We start from the raw sequence: 25,964 nt of genomic DNA on the forward strand, positions 1-25,964 counted from the left end.
AAGTTGCAAAAGCTACGATTCGATGAGAGGTAAAGGATCGAGTAGAGGAGCAGCGATAGTCGATGTACGAGTGGACGCGCCGTGAGAAAGCCCATGAAAGGGAGATTGCGAGGGTGTTCAGCGCACAGTCGTGCACCGTCTGCCCGTTAGTACGGTACGCGCCACATCTTGACATTTGTGCTACGCTTCATTCGAGCATCATCTCGAGAAGAGCAACAGTTATGCCCTCAGATCATTGTGTCATTGGCTGACAACGTCCAATATTAAATTTCGTCACGCGTTTGAGCGCGGTGAGTAATGTGATTTTTCTTTTCAATTTTAAACCGTTTTTTCCTACTTATACGAAAAAGAAGTTTGATAGTTAAATTTTCGCGGATAGCATACAACTTTTTATTCAAGCTATAAACTACGAATTGTTATAGGAGAAAGTGTAATTTTTATTAAGAAAACGTTATTTTAACATAACAGCCATGATAATATTACACACTTTTTAAATTTTATTTTTATAATATAGCTACTACCTCAATAAATTAGATGCTAAATTAGATGCTGAGAAGAAGCATATAGAAATCCAAATATGGCTCGATAATTTATACCGAATTCGAATCAATATGCGCCGTTAAATAATAGGTTGAAAAAAGCGCGAAGGAGGAAGAATTGAAATTTTATTTCTTATAATAATTTACGTCTTCTTATTAATTACCCGATAACTTTTTAAAACTCTACAATGATATTTAATATCTGGAAACCCCAAGAACATATTATTTTCGCTAGGTAAAATTAATATACCGGTAGCGAGGGGTAATTAATATTTCTAGAAAGACGTACTAACTCCTACATTTACGGTAATTAACTAACATAAGAGTTGCTTTTAAGGGATTACGCGTAACGTGAAATTGCGCTCTTTTCCTATATCAAAAGAACTGCGTGGTTCACTTCGAAGCTGGTTCACTTTTATATCTTCTTAAAAAATTGCAAAAGTCATATACACGCGTGTCATTATACAGAATATCATTAATTAAAGATAAAAGAAAGATTTTAATTTCCAAGTATCTGTACCGCTGAATAATCACAAATCCCTCAAAGACAAGAGAGTATTTTATTAAATATACAACGCGTATTTATTATGGCAAAAGTTTCGTTGAACGAAGTTTTCCAATAAAATTAGCTGTCACAGAATATCGATCATACCTTATTCGACTAGTCAATCTTCTAATTCTGCATGTTGAGTACCACGGGCATCATAGCTTTTACAGTTTTTACTCTTATCGTCCTCGCTGTATGTGTACGGTACTCGATTCTTTTTCCAATTATCTTCGCGCATGTCCCGCGAATGCTATTATACGCTTTGCCACAGTGATGAAGACTCGCCAAGCATAATGTACAATAACTGTACCGGCGAGCACTACGGTACTAAGTATTGCGGTTTAAGTTGCACGCCGATGCATGTGCTGTGATTCGAACTACACTCGCAAGCACCGAGTAGTTGTGCTAAATGGTTCGCAAACTAATGTTCAAAATTCGGGCAATGTCGCGATGATAGTGGAAGTGCGAGGCCGAGAATGTAGAAGGGGGATAGAATGAGAATAGGGAAATAGAAGGGACGATGATGGTATAGGGTGGAGAAGGATAGAGAGAGAAAGCAAGGGTGGCAGTAAGCGATGTCTACGAAGTCTTCCTTAGTTAAAAGTTTTCAAGATTGAATTAAATAAAACTGCTACGATGTTTCCGTTATCCTGTTTCTCTTCGCCCGCCTTTTTTTATCGCTCTCTATCAAGTAGCGTTGCAATGGAACGACTTTCGAAATAATTAGCACAGGGAATTCGAAAATCTATGAAATTCAGCAATTCACGTTAACGGTGCTAATGATCGCGTCGTATTCTGTTTTATCCGTTCTCCTTCTTTTTACCATATTTTTCATTTAATTGCGAAGATTGGAACAGGATTCAGAAGAATTTGATATTTCTATGGAAACGAATAAATCCCTACCATTCGAATACTGTTATGTACCCTGTTGAACGCCTATTGGATTTTATATAGTTGTAACAGGAAATGGAAACAAGGTTCAGTTTATTTTTCTATGCATAGCAAATCTCATTTCCTTCGTACGTATGTGTACGCGAAACAGATATCTTACTCCTATCCCTGCAATCAAAATAGAGGATTCCTAGATATTTCTCAATCGACATATGCAATACCATCGATGTAATTCTTTTGTTTTACATTAGTTGGACGGATAGTTGTAGGGATAATTCGCAAACAGATTTTAAATATACTATCAATGAATCTTATAGATTTCGACTTTAACACTTTTTTGTATCGATTGTTAATTTTTCGTTTCTTAAAGGGTGAAAGTAGATGGGAACGTAATAGTTTAAATAGTTGATGTTTTAATATGAGCTTCAGTTTACAACAGGTGCCATTAACGTATTCTGATCCACGTCTATGCTTATCCTTTTTTCTAACCAGTCTTCTAGCCAGTAATAGCTTTTATATGTAAACCGATGTTGTTATACATTCTGTAAACTGAACTCATTTTATTAACGTTTCACCGTTCGCTCTATCTTTGAACAAAAGAAAACGTCCAGAAGATATATTAAAAACTAGACATAGTCCAGGGGGATTGAATAAGAATGTGACTACAGGGATATTGCATTTGCACAGGGGTGAGTAGATATTACACGGGCGGGCGGAAAATTTCTGACCATTAGAAAAAAGATTCATCAGTTATAAACAGTAAGAACGTAAAACGTATGACGTGAAAAGCTTTGAAAGCTGTTGTAAAAAGATAAACCGCTTTTTTACTTTTGTTCCCTATTTTCGAATCGGCTACGCTCATGGTTATTCTCCAATTAAAGGGAGCTTTAGTTTCATCGAGCTTCGCTACGATGTTTGTTCCGATTCGATCACGTTCATTGGTGTAAACATAAAGTCTTTCAAAAGTTCCGATTCGGGTACTCGATAAAAGAAATTCAAGAAACGAATATCGCAGGGATAAGCGAAATTGTAGCGAAGAAAGGATTTTGAAAAAGGAAATGACCGAAAAAAGAAGAAGGAAAAGAAGAAGAAGAAGGAGAAGAGAAAATGGAACAAATCTCTACGATAATCCACGCTTAATCAACGAGGTTTTCCCCAGTGCACCGTAAAAATCGAACTGCCTTATTGCAATCCACTTCTAATTTCAACAGTAGCGCGCTTGTTTCTGCACCCTTTCATCGTGGCACACGTTGCATCGTGACGAGGGACGTTATATGGGGGGGGAAGTGACGAAAGTGAACGACAGGAATAATGGACAGGTTTGGCTAGAGTGGCTTTCCGTTCGGTAGAGGCATTTGTTCCACCGACAGTAACTCGTGCCCGTAATAAACATGCCGTGCCAGTAGATTGACTGATGATACCGTTCTCCGTTAGATGTTATTGGTATGCCCCTATTACCTTTCACCATCGACTGCTATTCAATATATCGACGGATGTCGGTAATTATTATAGTCACACCTCTTCTTCTTCTTCTTCTTCTTCCCACCCTTAGTCAGCCGTACAGATTTATCATCGAGACGCGTATACTTGCCTGTAGTTGTAAGCGTTGCTGGTCGAGTGGGCTTGGAGAGAAGATAAAAAAAGAAAAGATTGAAGTCAACGGAAGTAGAGGTTCAGCGAGGCAGCTGGTTTCATGGGTAAAGTGACGATAGTTGGCCGGAAGTTGAGACACGAGAGCAACTAGTCGAATTCAATTTCGCCCCACGAAAGGGCAAGAAAATAGTGAAATTTCGCATTACAGAGTCGTATCGCGTCTGATTGAGTAAGAACGACAAGCACGTATAATTAGGTTCTAACCAACGAGAAATACAATTTTTCTTGATATCAAGCTTCCTATGTGGCGCGGAAAACTCGAGCGACTATGTTCTTGTACCGAAAAAAGTGGAGAAAATAAAAATACAAAGAACTGGGAAAGTGAAAGAGAAAAAGAAAAATCTCTACCCGTTTGTGTTTTTTACGCTCAGCTCTGCCAATCGAATCATTTAGAGGTTATTTATCTAGAGATAGAAATCCGTGGCTGGCGATACGGATTTATATCGTGGCTGTTCGAAATTTTTTATTTAGCCGGAGAGAACGGTTGAATGCTTTGGCGGGGTTTCGCCGCTAGGCCAGAATAGAGTCGTCTCGCCCGGTATTCGAGGGAAAACATAGAGAGAGGGAGGGAGGGAGAGAGAGAGAGAGAGAGAGAGAGCGAGAGAGGGAGAAGAGGAAAGCACTCGAATCTCGGAGAAAACGCAGTGCGGAAATTCCCTCGGGCACGATCGTCATTATCATAATTTTTTCTCAATGTCGCCTAACGAAGGTGACACTGAATGCGTAGAAGGTGTGCGTCGCGCATCCAGGCAAACAACAGACCAGGCGAAACAGGTGGGGATTCTTCGAGCGTACTGAAGGGGGTAAAAGGGGCACCTGGTGTATCTCTCTGTGCACGGCTCAGCCGCGGGGTGCAACTTAATGAGCTTCCTGTGTTGGTTCCGCTTGTAGCGCATAACTCGCGTCTCTCACTCTTTCGTTTTCGTCTTTCGCGTTTTCCACCATTGCTCCTTTATCCCTCGGGCTCGGTTCCGTGTCTGATCCCTTCGAAATCCGAGTGCTAAGTTGTTGTTTAGGATGCAGACGTTTATGATTGAAAGCAATTCGCGCGTAATGCTTATTAAAATACAATCAGACTGCCTCATCCTTCTTTGAAGGATAGTCTTTGTTTCTGCGAATTCGCCTAGCACTTTTTTTTTTATTAGAAATTTTTCATCAAAGGGTCTCTTACTCTCGCTCATTTCGTTTCCCTAGCAATTATCGGGGGATTCTGTCAGTATGACTCGTAGCTGTTTCGGCACCGCATTACGTTCGCGCGGAGCCGCTTTGCCAATAATTTGGTCGGCACTTGACATATTATTGTATTAGAATTCATAATGGCCTATTTCCACGGTTGATGTTCGCTAAAATCAATTTACCACATTGTATGTATGAAAATTCGATCGATCGACTCTATGCGAATTGATGCCCGAATGTTGCCAAGTTACCGCATGAAAATACCTGAGATCATCGTATCTTCTATAAGTTTCTCTCTAACCGCAACCTGTTACGAATCCATCGAGTCTTATTACCACGGGGGATCGGTAGAGCGCATGAGTGGAAGCATACTTGATGCTCAAATGTTAGATAAATCCCTAGGCTCCACTTATGGCAAGCAGGAAAACAAGGATTTTGCGGTCTTGCAAAGCGCTGCGATGCACTATGTGCCAAGTTTATCGCTTCTAAGCCTCTTTACGTATGTGCCTTTTTTCTTGCTAATTTACTCTAAACCCTGTTTCGTTACTCTTCGGGAAGCTGACCTGATTCACCAACTTGTATCTCTGATCGCTGTAATCTCTAGCAAATTTACATATAATTAAGGATAGTCGTAAACAACAGGAAATACATGCTGTTGCATGTTTTTATTTTAGACTGAAGCTAGTTTGGGATTCGATCGTAGTAATTGGAATTCTCTATCGTACGTGTCAATGACGCGACTGAATAAATTTCACATGTTTCAATAATTCACTCAATTCAGTCTGATATTAATATAACGTTGCTTAATTACTTGTTACAAACGAATTGATTTAGCTATTATTCTGGCATTGAAATGACGCGCGTAACAAATATTTGATGATAAAGAACAGCCAGCGTTAACCGCAAGAATTCTGTTACCGCTACAATTTTTGTCAAGTCATTTCTACACGTCGAATTACCACGTTTCTACATAATATACGATATAACGTGCAGCGTCAGATAGTTTGTTATTTGGTAAATATTATCTCCGCGCATTTTAATACGTCGACAAATTGATCGAATCAATCTGAATGAATAATATCGAACGTTAAATAATTCATTCAACTGCAAACAGTGCTGATTGTGCTTTCCGTTATTTAGATCTGGTCGGTATTATCTAGTTAGTTATATTTTAAATTTATTTTTCTACGACGAATGCTATCTCGATTATCGAAATATAATTTTCCATCGATCTACAGAGAGTACAAGATGCGGGTAAACATTTTCTTCCGTAAGCGATCCTTTGATACAATGACCGCAAGATTCTCCCCATGGAGATAACTTGGCTCCACGGAGAGTCGGAGAGTCGGAGGATCTTCGAACTCTCAGAGAATTTACAGCGCTATGCATGCACAGTAATCTAACCAGTGTCATAATTGAATCTATGAGAAACACAGTGCGAGTGAGATTAGAAGCTCTACGATGTTTCTGGTACATCTTGACCGGTTCGCGTGCTTACACATCGTCATTGTTCGACGTTCCCCTACGCAGCAGTTTGGAAACTGTTCCTTGATAAACATCAGGGATCAGTCAGAGAGCACTACGCGTGCAAGTATTTCAGCGTGGAAAGCGGGAAGAACGCATCCAACTGACACGAAACGCGTCCTGCGTATTGACATCTTCATCTCGAGTGATTAATGAACGCGTCAGACCTAACATTTGGCGCCATGACAAAATACGAAGCGAGGCTCCGACTTTCCAAGGCAAAACGTACCGGAACAAAACGGTGTACAGTATAGAACAAAAACTGATGTTAACGCAGTTAGACCGTGAATAACAAACAATATGAATATTTCGTGCTTAAAAAGCATTTTCGCCACCGAGAGCTTATTTATTCACGAATTCATCAAGAAAGAATAAACATACGGACACAATGGATATTACGACCCTCGTTAGAAAACCGCAAATACACGACTGGTTTACCAACACGTGTCATTACATCAAGCGAGCGCCGTTCTCCCTTCTCTCGGCGAGATTGAAGCATCAATTCTTAAACTCTATTCATCCGATATTTTCCATGCTAGTCCGTGCATCCGAGCTATGGAGCCCAATGTCACGATGTTGGAAATTCTTGGTCGAAATTCCACGGACAGTCACGACCGCCGGAAGGAGAGATCGGCAGCGACGCATGGCAGCCAGACCTAGGGGCGGCATATACTACTTTAAATCTCTGGCTCGTTCGTAATTCTATCAATCTTGTTTGACTTACTTTCCTATCGGTCCCGATCGGTGGATTCGCGTCTAGTGCATCGGCGAGACTCTTCCATATCGTTGACGTCCAGTGGTCGTGTGCCTCATTTCCCTCGATTCAATTTACGGCATGACGGAAGTGCATAAGTGAATTTTCGTGCTCGTCTAGCCGGAGCTGCTGTAATATTTTCGCACTACGTTCCGCTGATATCCATGACGGTGGCATGGTATATGCAACCGGGTGGAATCGTTCGTGAAAGTCTCGGGGAGCGAGTATCGCGGGTACATACGCGGGTCTCGAACTATGGCCTGTCGTTGCTTCAGAAAGCCATAGGAGGCGAAGTCAAGGTGCAGCCAACTTTACAGACAGTTTAAACCACAATCCTTAAGTTCTGTCGTTCTACTCGAGGGAGAAGAGAAGAGACAGAGAATAGGATAGGAGAGGGTAACCCAGCAGCAGCAGCAGCAGCAGCAGCACAGAAAGCAGCACGCGGAGAAACTCGAATTCTCGTGCAAACCTAACTGCGGCTATTACTCTGGTGGCAGTCTCTGCTCATCGATAGTCAATTTGCCATTTCGTGGTACGTTACGTGTGCTTCTGCCGCGTTTCGTTGAACGATCCGCGGTGCTACGTGGATACCGTGGGAGCCAGTTCGAAGACGTTCGATCGATAAGCCTCGATATATACCTAGGCTACGTAAGACCTATTCGAAGATCCGATTTCACGCGGGGGGAAATCATTTTTCATTTCTTTCTTTCCCGTTCGATTTCGACGGACGCAGACGGGAAGAAGAAAATGATTAAGGAAAGATGCCTCCGCGGAAGGAAAACGATGGCAATTGAATGGTTTTCTGGAACGCGGATGCCACCGGTCGCGTACCCACAATCCCGCGATATCTCATCAAAAATGAAATATTACCGGTCTGGCTATTAGCAGGAGCGTGCGAACGCGTGCATGGTAACGAGGATGAAGATAAAATTGCTTTTGAGTATCCGTTCGGATCAACGGGTTGCCAGGAAAATTTAATAAAGCGAGAATTTTCTCTGTGCGAAAGTTAGGAAGGCCTGACTCTACGCGTTCCCTTTTTTTTTTTTTTTTAACGCTACCTGCTAGTGCTAATTATTACTTCTCGCGTGAGACAATGCACGCGTGCAAAATTTTAACGATTCACATCATCGCACCCTGTTTCGTTAACAAAGGAAGTTGATGGATCTCTCGGCCTCTATCGGAGCACGATTACGTTTGCCCAGAAATCCGACGAGAGTTTGAAGTATCGAAGTTCGCCGATGAAGGGTGCCTCTCCCGGTGTACCGCTGTGTGTCACCCTCCTCCGAGTCAGGTAAAAAAAATGTTATTTCTGGACACAAGTGTTACGCAGTAGTGACTCGTGTTAGCACAGATTAAAGGGTATATAGGATTCGAGAACGTTCGAGGTCTTTCTTCTTTTCGGACGTGTGACGCTGCTTTCGTCGAATGACTCTACATCATCGAATCGAACTTTCCTGATTTCCATTGACCGTGCCGTTTAATGGCTTATAGAAACTTTCACGGTTATCCTCCGCTCTCCGCCCTCGTATACAAGGAATTTCAAACGTTCTCTTAAGTGACACCGAACTTTTATCGCGGATGAACTCGTGCTAATCGATAATAAAGTCGAGACTGGCTGACTTTTTCGAGAAAAGAATCCCAAGTATCCATATCGTTCGAATAGACTGATCGCTTGCTAAAACGCTTAGTAAACGTTCTATCGGAATTCCAATGCAAATTGGAATCTATATTTCGCGGCGATATCGATCGTTTCTGATCCAGTCGAATTCGATGGACGATTACTAGCGAATATACGCGAAGACGAAAGCGGCTGTCTCCGGCGGCCACGGTAGATTAAATATAAGGATCTCGCGTGTACCTTTTATCGCGAACAATCAGGTTCCAAGTAACGTTAAACCAATGCGTATGTAAATACGTATCGAGTTCGGTCGAAACTCCGAAAAGTTGTTTGCATCCTCCGGCAACGATCGGACTCTCATCGATAGTCAATCGCCATTTCCCTGTACCTTTTCGGTACATTAACGAGCACTGAGCGTTGAAGAGGGAGAAAGCCGACAGCGTAGGGAAAATGGAGGGATAAAAGGAAGGAGAAAGGAAGCGAAAAGGCGAGCCTAGGAGATGGGAAGGAACACGTTCGAGAGGACTACACAGTTGCACTTTCCCAGATCACTGGGAAAATGAATATGCTAGAGAACTTTTGTTGCTCGTATTCCGGGTACGGGGGCTTTTTAAGGAATAAAAATTTCCCCAATTAAGGATTATAGGTCGACTTAAAGAAGGCAAATCGTTAAGATCTTTTGTACACTTCGTTGCGATGGAAGGATGTAATCGATTTTCGTTTTTATCAGAAGGATCGGTTATGCATGTAACAACCGCTTCGCCGTATTCTATGCAAATTTCATAATCATCCGAATGCTTGATTATAACGCACCTGCTTGGCCTTAAACAAAAGCTTTCACATCGATCGAGCGTTACATATATGGGTATGCCCAGATGGCGTTAAAATCGATCGAGATGCCTACTTAAGTCGTATTAGCCAAATGCCTGATTCACAGGATAGTCTGAGTGTGGTATTTAGCTGGAGCTCTAGCAAGTGTACCATGTAAACTGGCCTAATGGAGGCACGCTGCTAGTCGTGCAAAAGTGCAGGAATTATCTATCGGGAGTTGCTCGAATTGCGAGTCGAATTGAATTACGAGTTTGTAACACTTTGTGACGGGTTTTGCAGATACCCCTGGCCCTTATCCTCCGCCCGACCTTTTGACCCTTGCTAATTCAACTACGGTTATTCTCCAAGTAAAAGGCGACCGCAAAAATCGATCCTTCAGGAACCCGTAAAAGGAGACACTGTTTTGTTTTTCTTCTTTTCTCCCGGTTTTCCACCGCGGAAAGATTCGTGGCACTTAGTTAGGACGGAGGTTGCTTGTTCTTGCTGGCAAAAACGAGAAACTCGACGAAGTAAATCCGGTGAGAAGATTAGCTGAATGCAAAGGAACTGGCGCTCGACGAACCTAAGGAGCTTCGGCCGACGGAATTCGATGAGAGTGCTCGAAAACTGTGTACGGTTTTTAACTGTACGGTAGAACGATACCTGAACGAACGAGAGAAAGAGCCCAGGGATAAGGGAAAGAGGAGAAAACGGGAAGAAAGTGGAAACTCGTAAGTAATAGCTCCGACAGCAAACCTGGTAAAATGAACGGATAGACGATGCCATGGAGCGACTCTTATTTCCTTTCGCGCTTCAGAAGTCAGGATAGCGAAGGAAAGAAAAGAAAAAAAAAAAGACAGAGAAGAACAGCGAAAAGCCAGTAGAAGAGTAAGAGGAACGGGTATTAGACAAAGAGGCGGAAAGAAACGAAAGAAAAGACGAGTCGTAGCCGCTGCTGTGTGTGGAAGAACCGAAGTTACCTTTCTCTTCCCTCTCCCTCGTCTTACTTTCTTTTTGCCTACACATCTTGGTACTCTCTTACCGTGGCGTTCTGTCTTGTACTGCTGTGGGTGTCGGTTAAACTCCAACGTTTAAGGCCTCCCAAATAGACTTGGAAGCTTTCCGGACGCATTTTACGATCAGGGAACTCCCAGTCGTTCTCATGCGTGAGACATTTTTTACCGTATCTAGGGGACGTTGTCCAGCTTAAATACCACTCAGAATTAATGAAGACGAAATTAATCAAACTCTTCTAGAGACTTCTTTCGCCCTAATTTTCGTATTACGTATGAAAGGGTCACGAAACGAATTTTGAACGAACGTCGTTCTCTATGTCCAAAGATATTTTGAATGCAATGAAGCGCGTACGTGTATCGTTTGGTGTATTAAACTCTTCTGATGTGCTTGTATCTGTTGGAAAATACATTAAGGTGTTGATATACGGTAGTAATTGTGCATGGAGAGATTTTCCGTGATATTCAGACGAAGAAAGAGAGAGCGAGAGCAAGAGAAAAGCTGAGGGGTGGGAGGGAGGAAGAGAGTGATGGACTTTATATGGAGAATCAAAGACGCTTTTGGTTAGCCAAACCACGTCCAGTTTCCTTCGAGTCAAAAGTGACCAACAGAACAGCTTATTGGACCTCTCAGAGAGGCACTCGTTGCCTGTTATTCATTCTCTCGGTAATACAGCATGCAATTCTCGTGCGCGCGTTTATAATACTCTGTGCATACACTTTGGATAGATGTGCAAATGTATGCTCTGCGCGGAAATTGGTGTTTCGATGTTTAATTTGCTATGGTACAGCTAATGACGGACATTCAAAAGATCGCGTGATACTGTTTTGCATTTAATTATATTCACGTTCCAGATAAATAGCAACGTTCAAAACACCTAGATTCCATATTCTCGACTGCGATACTAGCTCGAGATGCTCAGAAATCCACTATCAAATAATCGAAACAATTGTCCAGTCTGATTACAATAAAAACCGAGTCGGTTTGTACAATGTTGTACGCGTTCGCATAAAAGCAACCATGAAAAGATTCATGCAAACTAATTAAAAAAAGGGACAGAATAATATTTACACAAGCGTAAAAGTTTGAAGTTTACCCAGACTACACTACGATTACATTCATATTTATTAATAGATAGACGATCGTAATTTTCAGTTCGATTAATTGCCCAGTTTTGCAGCTCTGAAACTCTTCTCGTCTTTCGCTTTCTTCCATTGGAAACCGCGAGACGATCGCTAATTGCGCTTAGTACCTCACAGAAGCATCCTTCTTCGCAACGATTCGCCTTCTCGGAATCAACACGCGACAATGTAATCGCTAAAAGCTTTTTTCTCCTGTCATGGTTACGATGTTGTCCCCATGTAAATATTGTAAAAACAACGAAAAAGAGGCAACAAAAAGCGGTCGCCGGCTGATGGCCACCACTCGACTGCCTCGTATATCCGCCTAAAAAGCAGCAGTCCAGTGAAACGCGATGCACTTTCGCAGGACTGTTTAACGGGAATATGTATGCATGTCGGCCGTCGTGGTTCACAGCGTCGGCGCTGCCGTAATTTTCGTCGGTCCGAGTTACGTACGAGGAAAAGCGCGGGCGAATTTTTAGAGGTTTAACTTCGTACTTTCTAGCTCGCGCACATTCGTTTGCTTCTTTCCATAATTTCGTCAAATATACGCGTGCCGCTGAATTTGACATTGACGCACCCGCTCCTTGACCCCATCTGTCCTATGTTTCCGATATGCATGAAAATATTTCTTTTAATATTTCAGACAATATTAACACCCTCGATGCGTGGGATTTTTCGAGCATCTTACTCTGTTACGCTAAACACGAAACGCGTAATTGCATAAATAACAAACCGAATTTTAGAGCTAATAATAAAATAGCGATTCCTCACCTATTCATATATAATAAAAACCAACGTGCGCTATCATTTATAGATAAAACTTGAACTAAAACATTCGCGAAAACGGCGCGATACCAGGCGTGTTAAAGTCTGCGATAATATTCATCTTGGGAGTGTTAATAACACTCGCTCTATAAATGATTCTACATTATACATTCATGTAGGTACCTATATCATAATGTTAGCCACTTAACGAGCTTTTTATCCTCTCTATATAACTTCCGGATATGTATCCCAGTAGCCTTTCTTTCCGGACAACTGGACCGGACAACTGGACCGGTCATCGAACCTTGAAAGATATTAAATGCGTATCATGCTCTGCCGAGGGTCTCTATCCCTCCCAAACTCACCCTTTGTCTGTCTTTGTCTCTTGAAATTGTCGGTTGAAAGAGGGGATAGGGGGATGGTTATTTAAGTTAAATACCGCAGTCGCGGCGTAATTTTCGGCGATGCAAAGAGAACGTGGCCCGAAGTCATAAAGGCCAGGCTTCGGCACGAGCGAAATTTTCATTTGACCGGCCTTTAGTCGCGCGAGTGTGCGTATTTCGCGCGGGCCTCGCTTCGCCTCGACTCGTAGTGGGGTCGCGGAGGATACTCGGCGAAGGGTAGCGGCTGAAAAGGGAAGAGCAGAGGCGGCAGTCACCCACTATTCGAGTATTATTGCGGTGCTGGCTGCAGGAGGGTGAGGATGGGATATATCAACGGTTGGCGTTTATGTGGCGACCAACTGTCGAGTTAATATTCACGCGATTCAGCTTGACCCCGTGCCACCCCGTCAAACCCGGGCCCATGAACGGCCATGCGAAATTCTTTACTTCGCCTTACCGACCAAAGTATTATGCGTCTTTTCTTCACTGTCTCTTTTCCCACCGATTGCCGTATATTGGTATATTGTATGTTTCTGTATGCTCTCTCACGAGGGACCAGGAAGTTATGGTAATCGCGGTAGACTATGGCTGAGTCAGAGAATTCGATAGATTCTCGTAATAAGCTATTGTGTTTGTTAACCGAATCAATTGATGTAATTAAATCGGGCGTGATTCTGAAGTACTATGTCTCTATTTATACTTATGTCTTATATTTATTATCATTTATATTTATTTAGGTAAATGCCATTAATGACGAATACAAACTGCATTTAAATACAGCAGAGCTCTTATCCGAGCTAATAGGGAAACAAAACTGTTCGGATAATGGAATTTTCGAATCACAGAATAAAATCACTTTTCTCATATGAAATGACATTTATTCAAATACAAATTTAGATTAATCGATAGTTTCTTTAAATACCGATGCATTCCATATCTTTTTTGGCTGCTAAGTCACATAATCGTTTCAACGTATTATAGGTAAACGTATAGAGCCATAATTTTCTTGTACTTCGAATCATCCGAGCGCTTTTTCGAATATCGCGGATGCTTCGGCTTGAGAAATACCGTTTCCACTCGTGTAAAATCGTCGTTGTTATTGTTCTTATTTCAACGAAACTATTTCGTCAAATTGGTAAATTTAAGGTTGTCCTATCGTTGTCAACGTCAGAGGAATGTACGAGCTTTAGATGATTCTCAATATCATGTTTTTGTTTTATAATCCTTGCGATTTTGGTTTTCCCAATATCATTTATTTTTGCTAATTCTGTTGCATTTATACCATCTTAAAGTTTTTCAATTATGTCGTATTTTATTTCGCTCATTAACGCTCGTTATTTGACGCTCATTAAACGCTAAAAGGAAAGAATATCTGAACACTGATACAATAAAATATGTATATATTTGAAATGGAAAGGAGCATCCATTACTGAGAAATATTATCTTCGGTTAATAGAATTTACTGCAATCTAAAAATCATGTAAAACTAAGTAACCTAAATTAAATTCGCATCAAATTCCATTATAATCGTTTATGAACTGATCGATGGTTGATATTTCAATCGGATCATTTCCTAACCAAAAATTTCTATAATTAAAAATCGACCAAATCAAGTTAATTCCAATTAGTTTAATTTTAATCTTTGCGAATGTAAATATGATATAATTTATATATTAAAGTGATAAGTATGAAACGATAGTATTAAAACGTATTAAACAATAGGATATTTATAAATAGAGAACTCGTCATATTTTCAAGAGACTGGGATCTGAATAACGAGTTAATTCGCTCCCCCTTTCTCGGTTAATAGGTTCATTAAAACTTTTTGGCGTTCTTGTACTTTTTATATCACCAAAAAACAGGTTAGATGAAGATTTTTACGTTCGCAAGATAAATATAGTAATTCTGAAAGATCGCCTTTCGTCCAAAAAACGAATAAATCATTTTTGTTGCAGTACGTATGGCGTATGGCCTTGCTCTGTGGTATGGCATCGCGGGACATTGTTCTCTGCTTCTTCCTTGCTGCCTTCCTGTATTCGAGTTTCGGTAAGAATCAAATGAGATATTCTCTCTCTCCTTAGAATCAGAAGTAGCACTCTTCATCCAATCGTAGCGGCGAGAAGAGGCGTAGAAGAACAAGTTTGAATTGGTCGGAACACGGGGCGCAAAAGTTACAAGTTTTTTAATCCGTACAAAATGATACGAACGAATCTCTTGTATCGTAATAGCATCGTGCCGTAGCTACTTTTCCTTCTCTCCGTGTTTCTTTGCTCCACTTTTCGGTAAGAATCAAATAAAATGCTCCTAAAAGCACTATCGGAAGTCTCCAGAGCTTCCGTAAAAGCATTCCCGTTCGCAAGGTGAACGCGAAGCAGAAATTACAAGAGCGAAGCTCGGCTAAACGTTACTCCCTCCTCTAGTTTCTCCCGAAATATTCGTTTAATATCTAATTTCTCGTTTCATCGTCCGGTAACGCGTGACAAAGGCATAACGCTCTCTTCAAATTCATCTTTCCCGCGCGTCTCACCGCAGGGAACGTTTATTATTTAATAAGGTGTCAGAGGCTGCGACGCTCTGATATAATTTACTCTGATATAGTTAATAAACATTTCTCTACGCGACACCCTGGTCTTCCTTGTCTTTTTTTCTTTCGTTTCTTCCATTTCTCGCCGATGCGATGTTCAGACGACACGCGTCACACGCGTACCTCTACGGACAAAAAGCTCGTTGAACGAAGAAGAGAAACTAAATCTGAATAGCTCAGTGGAAAAAGAATTATTGCCCCATAACTTTGCCTCGTACACTCGCTATGAATCTATAGAGGAGCGATATGCATGACGAGCTAGATTAAGCTGGTCGTGTTAAGAGAGATGTAAAAGATTAAAGAAATCAATATCGAGCCCGACAGAATATATGGAGAAAGGCAAACGTCCAATGAAATTGTAGAATTCGTGACTGTTATTCGAACGCTACGATGCATTCTCCCGTTGAAGCACATTGTTTTCGTTCGAGGAGCGTAACGCTTAAAATTAATTAGATGTAACGTTGCTGGATCATTAATCCCACGATCGTTAATTATACCCGGTATAATTCCCCTTGGCCTAGGTCAAGCGATGCCAAAGTCCGAGATCCAGCCAGAATTTCTAGCACTTCTGGAGAACCATACGGTCATTCAAGGTCGTGACGTCTCCTTCACCTGCGTCGTTAATCATCTTCAATCTTACAAGGTAATTGCATTCACGTGTCGGTGTAATTAGTAAGTCGATTAGGATCAACGCTTCAAAATCGTAAGTAATGACTTAAATCGTATTTCCGTAAATGTTTGGCCACGACTCGAAACGCGATCGTGTCAAATCGAACAACGTAGTTATCGTTGCGTAACCAAGCTGATTAACAGAGTATAATATTTACAAAGGTTCCCTGATATCTCTACTTTATACATGTTTGTACGTAAAAGAAATCAACGGGGCATACGTAAGTGGCGAAATACAGTTGAAATAGACACGTATGATGTCGATTATGGTAAAGCACGTAGGTTTGCACTTTCGTCAGTCCACATCCAGACTTCTGTCCAGAGCCCCACGCGGGACAGACCTGCCGAGTAATTCACTTTCGAGAAGAAGTCCAAGTTTGATTGCGCGCTCGAATCGACAATCGCTTCTATCGCGAGATGAAACGCTCTTGGCGGGTGTTCAGAGGATTTCGTCCTGCCGGATTCGAGGAATAGAAAAGGACACAAGAGAGTGGAGGAAAAGAAAAAGGAGAAGCGGAGAAAGAAGAAGAAGAAAAAGAAGTAGAAGAAGTGGAAGCATAGGGAATTCGAATGTTACAGCGAGCAGGCGAGTATTCGGAGAAAAGAAAGGAAGCTCGAAAGAAGAGACATAAATCAGAGTCGCTAATATACCGTACAACGTGAATGGGTCTGATTTCTACCAGTCCAAGAGTACCGTACCCTTTCCCTTTCTCTTCCCTTCGTAGCATTTGCTTCTGTTTTAAAAGTGCAATAACTCTATATGAGATTTTTCGTAGGGAAAGCGAAATATCGCGATGCAAAACAATTTATCGTGTCGAATATAAAAAATGGAAAAAAACACGTTTGAAGAGGCCATAACGAAAACAACCCTTGGCGAATTTTGTTGATATTTTAGATAAATTCTAGTAGTCAGACTCGTAACATGATAAAATCGATATCGTTGAAAACGATCTGTACTCTGATTTATTGCGGAATGAAAATTGACCGGTTTTACAGAAAAAACTGTTTTTTTTTTTTTTTTTTTTTTTAATTGTTTCTCACCAAGCGAGCGGATCTATTTCTTCTGTTCTTGTTAATAACACTTTTATTTCAACTTAATTTCCAACTTCGTAATTTGACTGGATACAATTTTTTCGGTAAAACATTATAGAAAACAGTCACGATGGTTATACGTAACACGATGAATATTCTGTTAAAATAAAATGGAAATCCATGAAACAAAAAATAAACATACTACGGTATACCTTTTTCTCTGCTGAAAAAAGGATAAAAATCGGTAAGGGTAATTTTAATTACGAAAGCTTCAATTTCACAGATTCTGCGTATACCATAATATTTGACGGCGTGTCACAAACGTATAGAGATGAAGATTTGTTCAAATTCAGAGGAGAAACGATGCGACAAAAGTAATTACTTTAAACGATCGGGGCATCGATCGGCGTACGTTTTAGAGAACCATCGAAAACGCGAGATGTATGTATTCGACGATTCAATGTCATTCTAAACGCGTGAGATATAACAGATGCCATACGCGTAAAGCCACCATTCGATCGCTTATTGTTTGCGTAGAGAGAAAAAAAATTTTTTCCCGCCAACACGTAGAATTATTCTGTCGGGCAGAACGGTCCATCAGCGTTATTTATGCACACCTTAAATTCCATTGCCGCTCGATCAAAACGCCGCTTTTGTTCTACCGATTTAAAATCCCTTTCACCCGTTCAATAGAACCGTCGTTTGAAATACGACAGATCGAGCACGCAGGACGTATGTTCGTACAAACGGGACCAAACGGGGAAGTACGATCACCGATCGGAATTTGAATCCTGGAATCCAATAACAGTGTTCATTCACTCGCGTCAGGATACTCTAGTAAATAATTACGCTTCATTGGGGAGTGGAAGGGGGTGGTGAACGTACAAACGAAATTTCAAACTCATACAACGAGCAGATCGCGATTGATGCTCGTTTAGTTAGCGAAATTCGTCTAACGTTACCCCATCGTTTCATTTTCCTTTTTTCCTTCACGAGACAACCGCAGAATACGTTCCTTTAATTTCGACATTGTTCGTTTCCAGAGAGCAACAAATGGAAAATAAGAGTTGAATTACGCCGTAATACGACTCTTTTTTCTCCAGTTGCTTTCTTATTGCGGTATAATATTTACGTTCCGAGTCTTAACGGGCGCATTTATGTCGGAATTCATGAATGCAGAAGGAAATCGGAGAGAACATTTTACGTTCGCGCAGGGAGAAACTTGTTCTCATATATCGCTTGAAATATATAATTCGCGTGCGTGTAAATAATATTCTTTTATCTTAACGTAACAGCTTACGAAAGGTAAATTATCTGCATTTTTTCCTACCGTAATTTCCCCCTTTTTTCATGTTTATTTTTTTGTTCACGTGTGACCATAGCAGGGACAACGCCAACAGAAAAAAAGGTATGTTAAACAGAATTCTATCCATTCGTATTCCGTATTTCCTGCCTTCGACCCACTGGAACACTCGTCCAACGAGGAACGTTTCTTTCGAAATTTATTATTCATACCTCGTAAACGAGTGCAAGGTCCGAAAGAAAGGCAAAGAAAAGGCGTAATAAGAAGAATACCTTGAAACGAAGAATGCCTTGGCCGTTCTAACCGGGTAGGTTTAACTGCCTAATCAAGAAAGTAACCAAGGTAATACCTAGGAACGTTCAATAGACAGTAAAGCGGCGGCATTTACAACTCCAGTAATCAGTCTTGGTACATTCGAGCGAGGAACGCATTATTCTTATTGCAGGGTTCGCCCACGTGAACCTTATTGAACCGGAGAATGTATTACAAGCGAGAATGTACATATAGATATACATATATATATGTATGCACGCTATTCGCTATGTTACTGACTAGGCAGAACAAGATACATCATTCATAACAAACTAATTCTAAAACGACGGTATTATAAGGGGGTGAGCAGTGTAAGTAATACGGGCAGCGAGTTGCGGTTTATAATCGGTTGCTGAAACTGCGAGAACATTCATGCTCCGTGATTGTATTATGCAGGTCGCTTGGATGAAGTCCGACTCGAAAGCTATCCTGGCCATTCATACGCACATGGTCGCTCAAAACCCACGGTTGTCTGTCACTCACAATGGACATAACACGTGGAAACTGCACGTGACCAACGTCCAACCGAACGACTCTGGCACGTACATGTGTCAAGTTAATACGGATCCTATGAGGAGTCAGGTTAGTACGTACGTTCATCTTCGTACGTTCATCTGATTATTATTAAATCAGCGTACTCGGTTCCATATTTTGCTTCTACCTAAAAGTAGATATATGTATCTATATACGTGATATATTACAAATGATTATTATTTTTGTATGTGCTTTTATTAAATCGTCTCGATATCGTATATACGATACAATACGGACGAAGGGAGACGAGTTAATAGATAACGTTTGTTGCATTACCGTCGATTGGAGCTAACACGGTTGACACGTCGAAAATATTACTATCGAAGGGATAACCGTTGATAAAATCGACAAAATTGAATATAAAATTTCGTCGCGAAAGGCCGACCGAAAACACGCGAAATAAAACGAAGCGGATATAAAATATGAGACGATTCGTTTCATTGTGTTTTCAGTGTTATCGTTACGATTGGTCAACTGGTATATATCGTATATATATTTTTTCCGATGATAAACCTAGATTAAAGGGAAGTCTCAATGTTGGAACAGCCGTATTTGTTGAGGTTTGAATCCGCGAGTTAAGCTTGATTTAAATGTTTCGAGGGAGAAACGGGGAAGAGTAGGTTGGGACAGTATGGGTCAGACTAGACTTCTCCACGTACAGACAAATGGTAGTATACGATAGTCTGTAACGATCTTTGCGTAGATTGGTTACATGAAGGTAGTGATACCGCCCGATATCATGGATTTGGACGATTCGGCCGATCTCCTAACGGCGAAAGAGAACAATGATCTGCGACTACGTTGTCGCGCCACAGGAACACCGAAACCTGTGATCACTTGGCGACGAGAAGATGGACGAAATATCACTCTTCGAACGGAGCATGGTGTTCAACGAGGTAACATTTTCCAGAACTATTTCTGACAGTTTATACCGACGATACTACCAATTTGAATGATCTTGATCGATCAGTGATTCGAGCAAGCTTTAGGTCCGACATCACCGATGATTTTTATCTTTGATCGCGTAGATTATTAAAAACTTGGATTTCTCATTGGAAACGGATGAACATTTGATATTATAGATATACACTTTTAGAAGAAGATACTTTTGAATATTTCTATTATTCTAGCTGCGATTAAAGAAATTCTTACGCTGTATTAAAATAATTTCGAATCGAAATGTTCTATAATGCCGGAAATTTACTTAAACTTTACTGTTTGCAAAACTGACAGTAGATTAAAGGAAGCTTTTAACAAATCTGTTAAAAGCAAAAGTAACGAACAATACTATTTGTTATTTCCTTCATAAATCACGATTATTAAGAAACACAGCAAACTTTTCAACAATAACGGAGTCATAATCGTTTTAAAGAGAATCAATATGTATTTTTATTATTAGGCAGTTAAAAGCGTCTGATTTGCATGAATTAAATCTTGTTCCTGGTGCTTATAAAAAAGATGCATACATGAATAAGTACATAAGTGTAATGTGCCTCGAGTATTTCAATGCAGTTCCGTTCCACGCAACGAGATATTCGTTGAACGTATCAACGTGAAAGCGCGATCCTGTCTGGTCCATCGCGTTCCGCAGAAAATCAACCAGCCGATTAGCCTTTCTAACAGTGAGTGATGGATGTTGACTTTACATATATTTCCTCTTCGCCGACCCCATCGATTCGCATACCCGATTGCAATATTCGCTGTGTACATTGCGCCGCAAAAGTGTCTACCACTCAGAATCTATATCGTGCCGGCGTTTCGACGATCTTTCCGTAAAACGCATCATAGGGGAGTATTCACGTTGTTTCGGCTTCCTTAATGAACTCAATTCGGATCCACCGTCGTTCCCCATACGTTACGTTGCCCAGAAACCGCAATAAAAATGTTATACGGAATATTAAAACGGGATAAGATTCGTATACAACAGGTACGTAATATGACCTGTTGGGAAATTTTCAAAAGGACAAAATATTATTATATTTTATAGACTATTTTTATAGACTATTGTTTATAAACGAATTATTTTGAAATTATTGAGAAAGAATGGAATTAACTTCATAATGAGGGTAATGTTCATCCTTATGCTGTATATATATGTGGTAACTTAATGGGTCTTAGAGTAAGGACAAGTAATGATGTTTTGGTTTAACAAGTAATATTCAATACAACGAACTGATTACAATACTGTCGTACGTCTTATTATCATACTCGGCTTTCAACTTCCCGATTCATACTCTTCGGCTCCTCTATTCACACTCTCCAGCTTCTGCACTCACTCTCTCTGACTTCTCAACTTACACTGTACGATTTCACGACTAACTAATACCCCATGGGCTAGCATCCCTTTGTCTTTTCTTAGCCCCACCACGCATGTGTTCCGCGAAGGCCCGTGGCCAGGGTCACGTAGGCCTTTTCTACGAAACTATTCATTTGAAGAACCGACGACACATTGATGGACCCGACGGCGCCTCGCGACATTGTTTATGGTTAACTAGACGTTTTTTTAAAGCCCTTTTCCACGATACTACATATACATAGAAAGACGTTGTGCTTGTAGGAACATGTAAAGAATTTTATTTATATTTCGATTTGTTTATCATAGCTAACGTTATAAATAGACATTTAAATATAACATAAAAGAATTTAATGATGCAAAATACACGTAATACGTAGAAGAGCATAAAATATCCATGATATAGTTTTTTTATAATATTAAAGAAGTAAAACAAATTTCTTAAATCCTATTTCTTTAATCGTATTCATAAGGATATGAATTGCCGTAAACAGTCAGATAATGTTCAGAAAATTGCATCCAATCCATTTCGACATAAAGTAGAAACATGAAAATTACATGTGAGGTACAATATCTTTGAAATATCCTTCCAGGCTTCTAAGGATTTAGAATAGAAATATCAATAGGATTCCTGAAGGAGACTTTACAATCGTCGGAATAGGGTAAAATTACCGTCTAAACGACGGCAGTAAAATAGAATAGGAATATCGATATAACATATATGTGCCTAGATAGTCTGACCCGACGTTTCATATGACCCGTTGATAATGCTTGACGCAGTAAAGTCGTACGAAGGGGAGCAACTTCATCTGACGGGTATTCTGCGGCAGGAGATGGGCTCTTACCTTTGCATCGCCTCGAACGGCGTGCCGCCAACGGTCAGCAAACGATATTACGTGAACGTACGATGTAAGTGAAGTGGCGGGCCTGTTAAATTGGCGGGCACCTCGACGAAGAAACTTCCAGTGATTAATTATAGTTTTCTCCGATGCAGTTAAGCCGCTGATTAAAGTCTCGAACCAATTAGTAGCGGCACCTGTTAACAGCGACGTCGTTCTTCATTGCTACGTCGAGTCCTGGCCGAAAGCTCTGAATACATGGTACAGGGAGAATGGTGAGCATTATAATATTGAATCTCACGTGTTATTTCTCAATATCGTTCTCAGTGTGGCCATTATCCCGCGTCTTGTTATGTGAATTCTATCGTCTATCCTCCAATCAATGTTAATGGTTATATAGGTTGGTTTGTATTATCTATTCAGAGTCAGAGCAGTAACAGCATGGTTCCATTCAGACAAATATATATATATATATATATACATAATATACCGGCTTTTTCAGATATGTTACGCTGACCATCATTCTCAGCAAATTCAAATAGCTCAGATTCGATCGATTCGAGATAAACCAGAATTACAGTCGGGTACTAGAGAGCCAGGATTCAGGAGTTTTAGTTAGACAAGCTTTAAGTTATTCATGTTTGAAGTTTGAAAATCAGGAGTGAAAATTAGTATGTACTTCAAGTTCTCTTCTCCTTTTCCTCTTCTTTTCCTCTATTTTTACCTTTTTATCGTTGTTTAATAATTTTATAATCATTTAACAAAAAATCTTTTGATAATAAGCGCGGAAACATTGTCAAACGATTGTTACTATAAAAGGAAAGATATTGCTTTTAATCTATCAGACGTAGACCGATAGTATAAACACTAAAGATATTGATCCGAATGGGATCGTTACCGTTTTCTGTTTGGACGGATAATATTAAACCAATCTTACGACGGACGATTGTTATAGGTATGAAATTACTGTCGGACGAGAAACATGATCTAACGGAGATTCCGTTGAACGATTATGCGTATCAGTTGAACTTGACCATCAGGAGACTGAATAGGGACGACTTCGGTAGTTACAGCTGCTCGGCGGAAAATTTGCTTGGCAAGGCCGAAGGAACGATAAGACTACAAGGTAATCTTTTCACACTCGATTACTATATCGCTTCATAGATACAGTCAGTTATCAAAGTCTTCCCACTTGATAAATTTGAAATATTTTGATGAAAATACACTAGTTCGATCAATCTTTTCGAAATTTTGTATTAATTCTACATAGACACATATTTAACGCTAGAGGATTCTTCTTCGTTTAAAATAATAGCAAATTATTTTCACCGGAGAAAGATCTTTTTCACGATTGTTTCGAAGGTATAAGAAAAACATATTTAATAGAATCGAACGATACATTGATAGCTACATCTAGCATTAAAAAAATAACACTATTTATTTAACTTATAAAGAAGAAGAAATATATATAGTTAGCTTTGCGCTGTTCACGCTTGAAAAACTTTACCGCGGCTTTCTCTGACACGTAGCCACGGAAAGCAATTATATTCGTTGATATATGTTTCTCATATATAAACCGATATCGGTTCGCCTCCATGTGCTAGGCTAAGGGAGTTGTAAAGGCAAAAGCTTGCAGAAGCTTAAAGATTTTAAAAGATCATAACCGTATATTCTTCAAAGTATTCTTCGTTTATATCATCGGAATATGATCGAAAATTTAATTCCTCCTGTTAGAAGATCGATGTAAACGCGTTGCTTTTTTTTCTTTTTTTCGGTAACTCGTTCAATCGGACACGTACAACATATGTTTGATCGAAATGTGCGGACGCGATACCTAAATCGTTACATTTTTTGCTCTTTCATAAATAAACATACAGTTTCGTAAATCAAATTCTGTACATCGTTGACAAATGATATGAAAATAAAATGGTTACAGAGTTGCATTTGACGCGAACCACGTCGATACCTATTCGCTACAACACGGACTTCTTAGACAAGTACGGCACGAAGAAGCAAATGGATAGAACAGGGAACCATGGATTCGGACGGGAAGGTGGTTCGTTGTCGAAAAATGGAAATATGGGTCACGCAAAGCCGATGTTAAGGAGAAACAGTTCGAACACGTTGACGGATGTCACAATGAAAAAATCGAAAGTTTCATCATATCCGGCACCTGCACCTGCGCCAGCGCATTCTACACCGACTCAACTGAGCGTTCAGAATAGCGTCACATCGCTGCGACAACACTCGCGATTAAACTGCGTAGGATTAATGTTCGTTTTCCTAGTGATAGTGATCTGTAACTCGTAAACAATCGGCTGTTTCGTATGTACGGAAGAGTACAAATCACCTTTCACGGGGATTAAACGAGAACAGGGATTAAAGAAAAGGAGCTAAGAGGGAAAAAATGAGGGAAAGGCAGGAAGTAAAAATATCTTTGAAAACAAGAGTCCATTTTATCTTAACTAATGTTCGTTATGTTTTACGTTAAATATTCATATTTTCGATTCATAGACAATGTTTTTATATTCTTTTTCATCTCCAATGCGAGAAATGGTCAGCGACGCTTCTATCGTGTAGAAAAGTACACGCACAACCTTTAGGATTATAGATGTTATCGTCCACACATGTGTGATTATGTCAAACGCATCGATATATATCGTTTTGTGGTGAAAAAAAAAATAACGAACGGTTTTTTATGACAATAACTGTAGTTGTATACGTTAAATCGGTAGAACAATCATCCATCACCGATAAAACGCTCGAGGACTGTTGTCGTTGCCAGATACACGTGTAGAAAGCGTGTATGTGAATTTACCGAATCGATGGATGTTCATTTTTAGACCAATCTCTCGTGTCACACTGCCGAACACAGATATGATGTGCAGTTATTTTCGAATGTACGTTCGAACGCGAACGTAGACGTTAATTGTTTATACATATTTTGTGCGTGTGCATGTTGGGGGAACTGTTATTCGCCGCTTTCCACAAATTTTATTTCGAAAAATCGGTTGCTCAGGCATGAATGTGATCGAACGAACGGAACGAGATCTACTTTTGCACACCTGATCATCGGTTCATGAACGTTCTCATTAGTAACAAATGAATGTATTATTTATCGATGTTAACGTCTGAGTTGTGTATCTGTGTATGTATGTACGACAATAAACGTTGTTTTTACCAATGGCCTGTTTCGATATCCCTTCTAGTGAATACCAGTGATCCTTTCAAACAATGCAGTTTGTCTTAAAGGGACAATTTTTTAATCAAAGTAAGAATCAATACATTCTTTGCAAATGTATGAATTTATTTTTGCAAGAACGCGATATTTTTTCTGTTTCATGACAACTTGGATCGCTTTATATCCGTAAAGAAAATTGATTCGAAAACCGTGTCTCTACATGTTGTACTTTGAAAGAAATAGAACACGGTTGTCTTAAGAATATTATCGAACCAGTAAATTAATATATAACTTAATATCTCGCGTATCTTATCATTAATATTTATTATTTAGTGACGTGAGATTTAACTAAAAATCAATTTGCAAGGCATCTTGCCGATAAATGCAAGGGATATTCCTAAAGTAATACTACGTAAAAA

The 25,964-nt window shown here is 40.1% G+C and overlaps 1 protein-coding gene across 1 annotated transcript; it reads left to right on the top strand.

Moving 5' to 3' along the window:
* Window positions 1-103: 103 nt before the first annotated feature.
* On the top strand, window positions 104-25,548 carry LOC100652222 (lachesin). Its single transcript, XM_003393993.4, has 9 exons — window positions 104-290; window positions 14,754-14,844; window positions 15,904-16,025; window positions 19,095-19,280; window positions 19,936-20,128; window positions 22,306-22,434; window positions 22,520-22,639; window positions 23,320-23,490; window positions 24,301-25,548. The coding sequence occupies exons 2-9, from the start codon at window positions 14,766-14,768 to the stop codon at window positions 24,672-24,674; spliced, it is 1,374 nt and encodes a 457-aa protein (XP_003394041.2). The 5' UTR covers window positions 104-290; window positions 14,754-14,765; the 3' UTR covers window positions 24,675-25,548.
* The last annotated feature ends 416 nt before the right edge of the window (window positions 25,549-25,964 follow it).

Source organism: Bombus terrestris, chromosome 2, assembly GCF_910591885.1.
Source record: "Bombus terrestris chromosome 2, iyBomTerr1.2, whole genome shotgun sequence".
Lineage (NCBI taxonomy): Eukaryota > Metazoa > Arthropoda > Insecta > Hymenoptera > Apidae > Bombus > Bombus terrestris.

Coding starts and splice junctions, on each gene's coding strand:
- LOC100652222 (XM_003393993.4), top strand. CDS start 14,766: ATGGCCTTGCTCTGTGGTATGGCATCGCGGGACATTGTTCTCTGCTTC. Junction 14,845..15,903: donor CTTCCTGTATTCGAGTTTCG/GTAAGAATCAAA, acceptor CCCTTGGCCTAG/GTCAAGCGATGCCAAAGTCC. Junction 19,281..19,935: donor CGGATCCTATGAGGAGTCAG/GTTAGTACGTAC, acceptor ATCTTTGCGTAG/ATTGGTTACATGAAGGTAGT.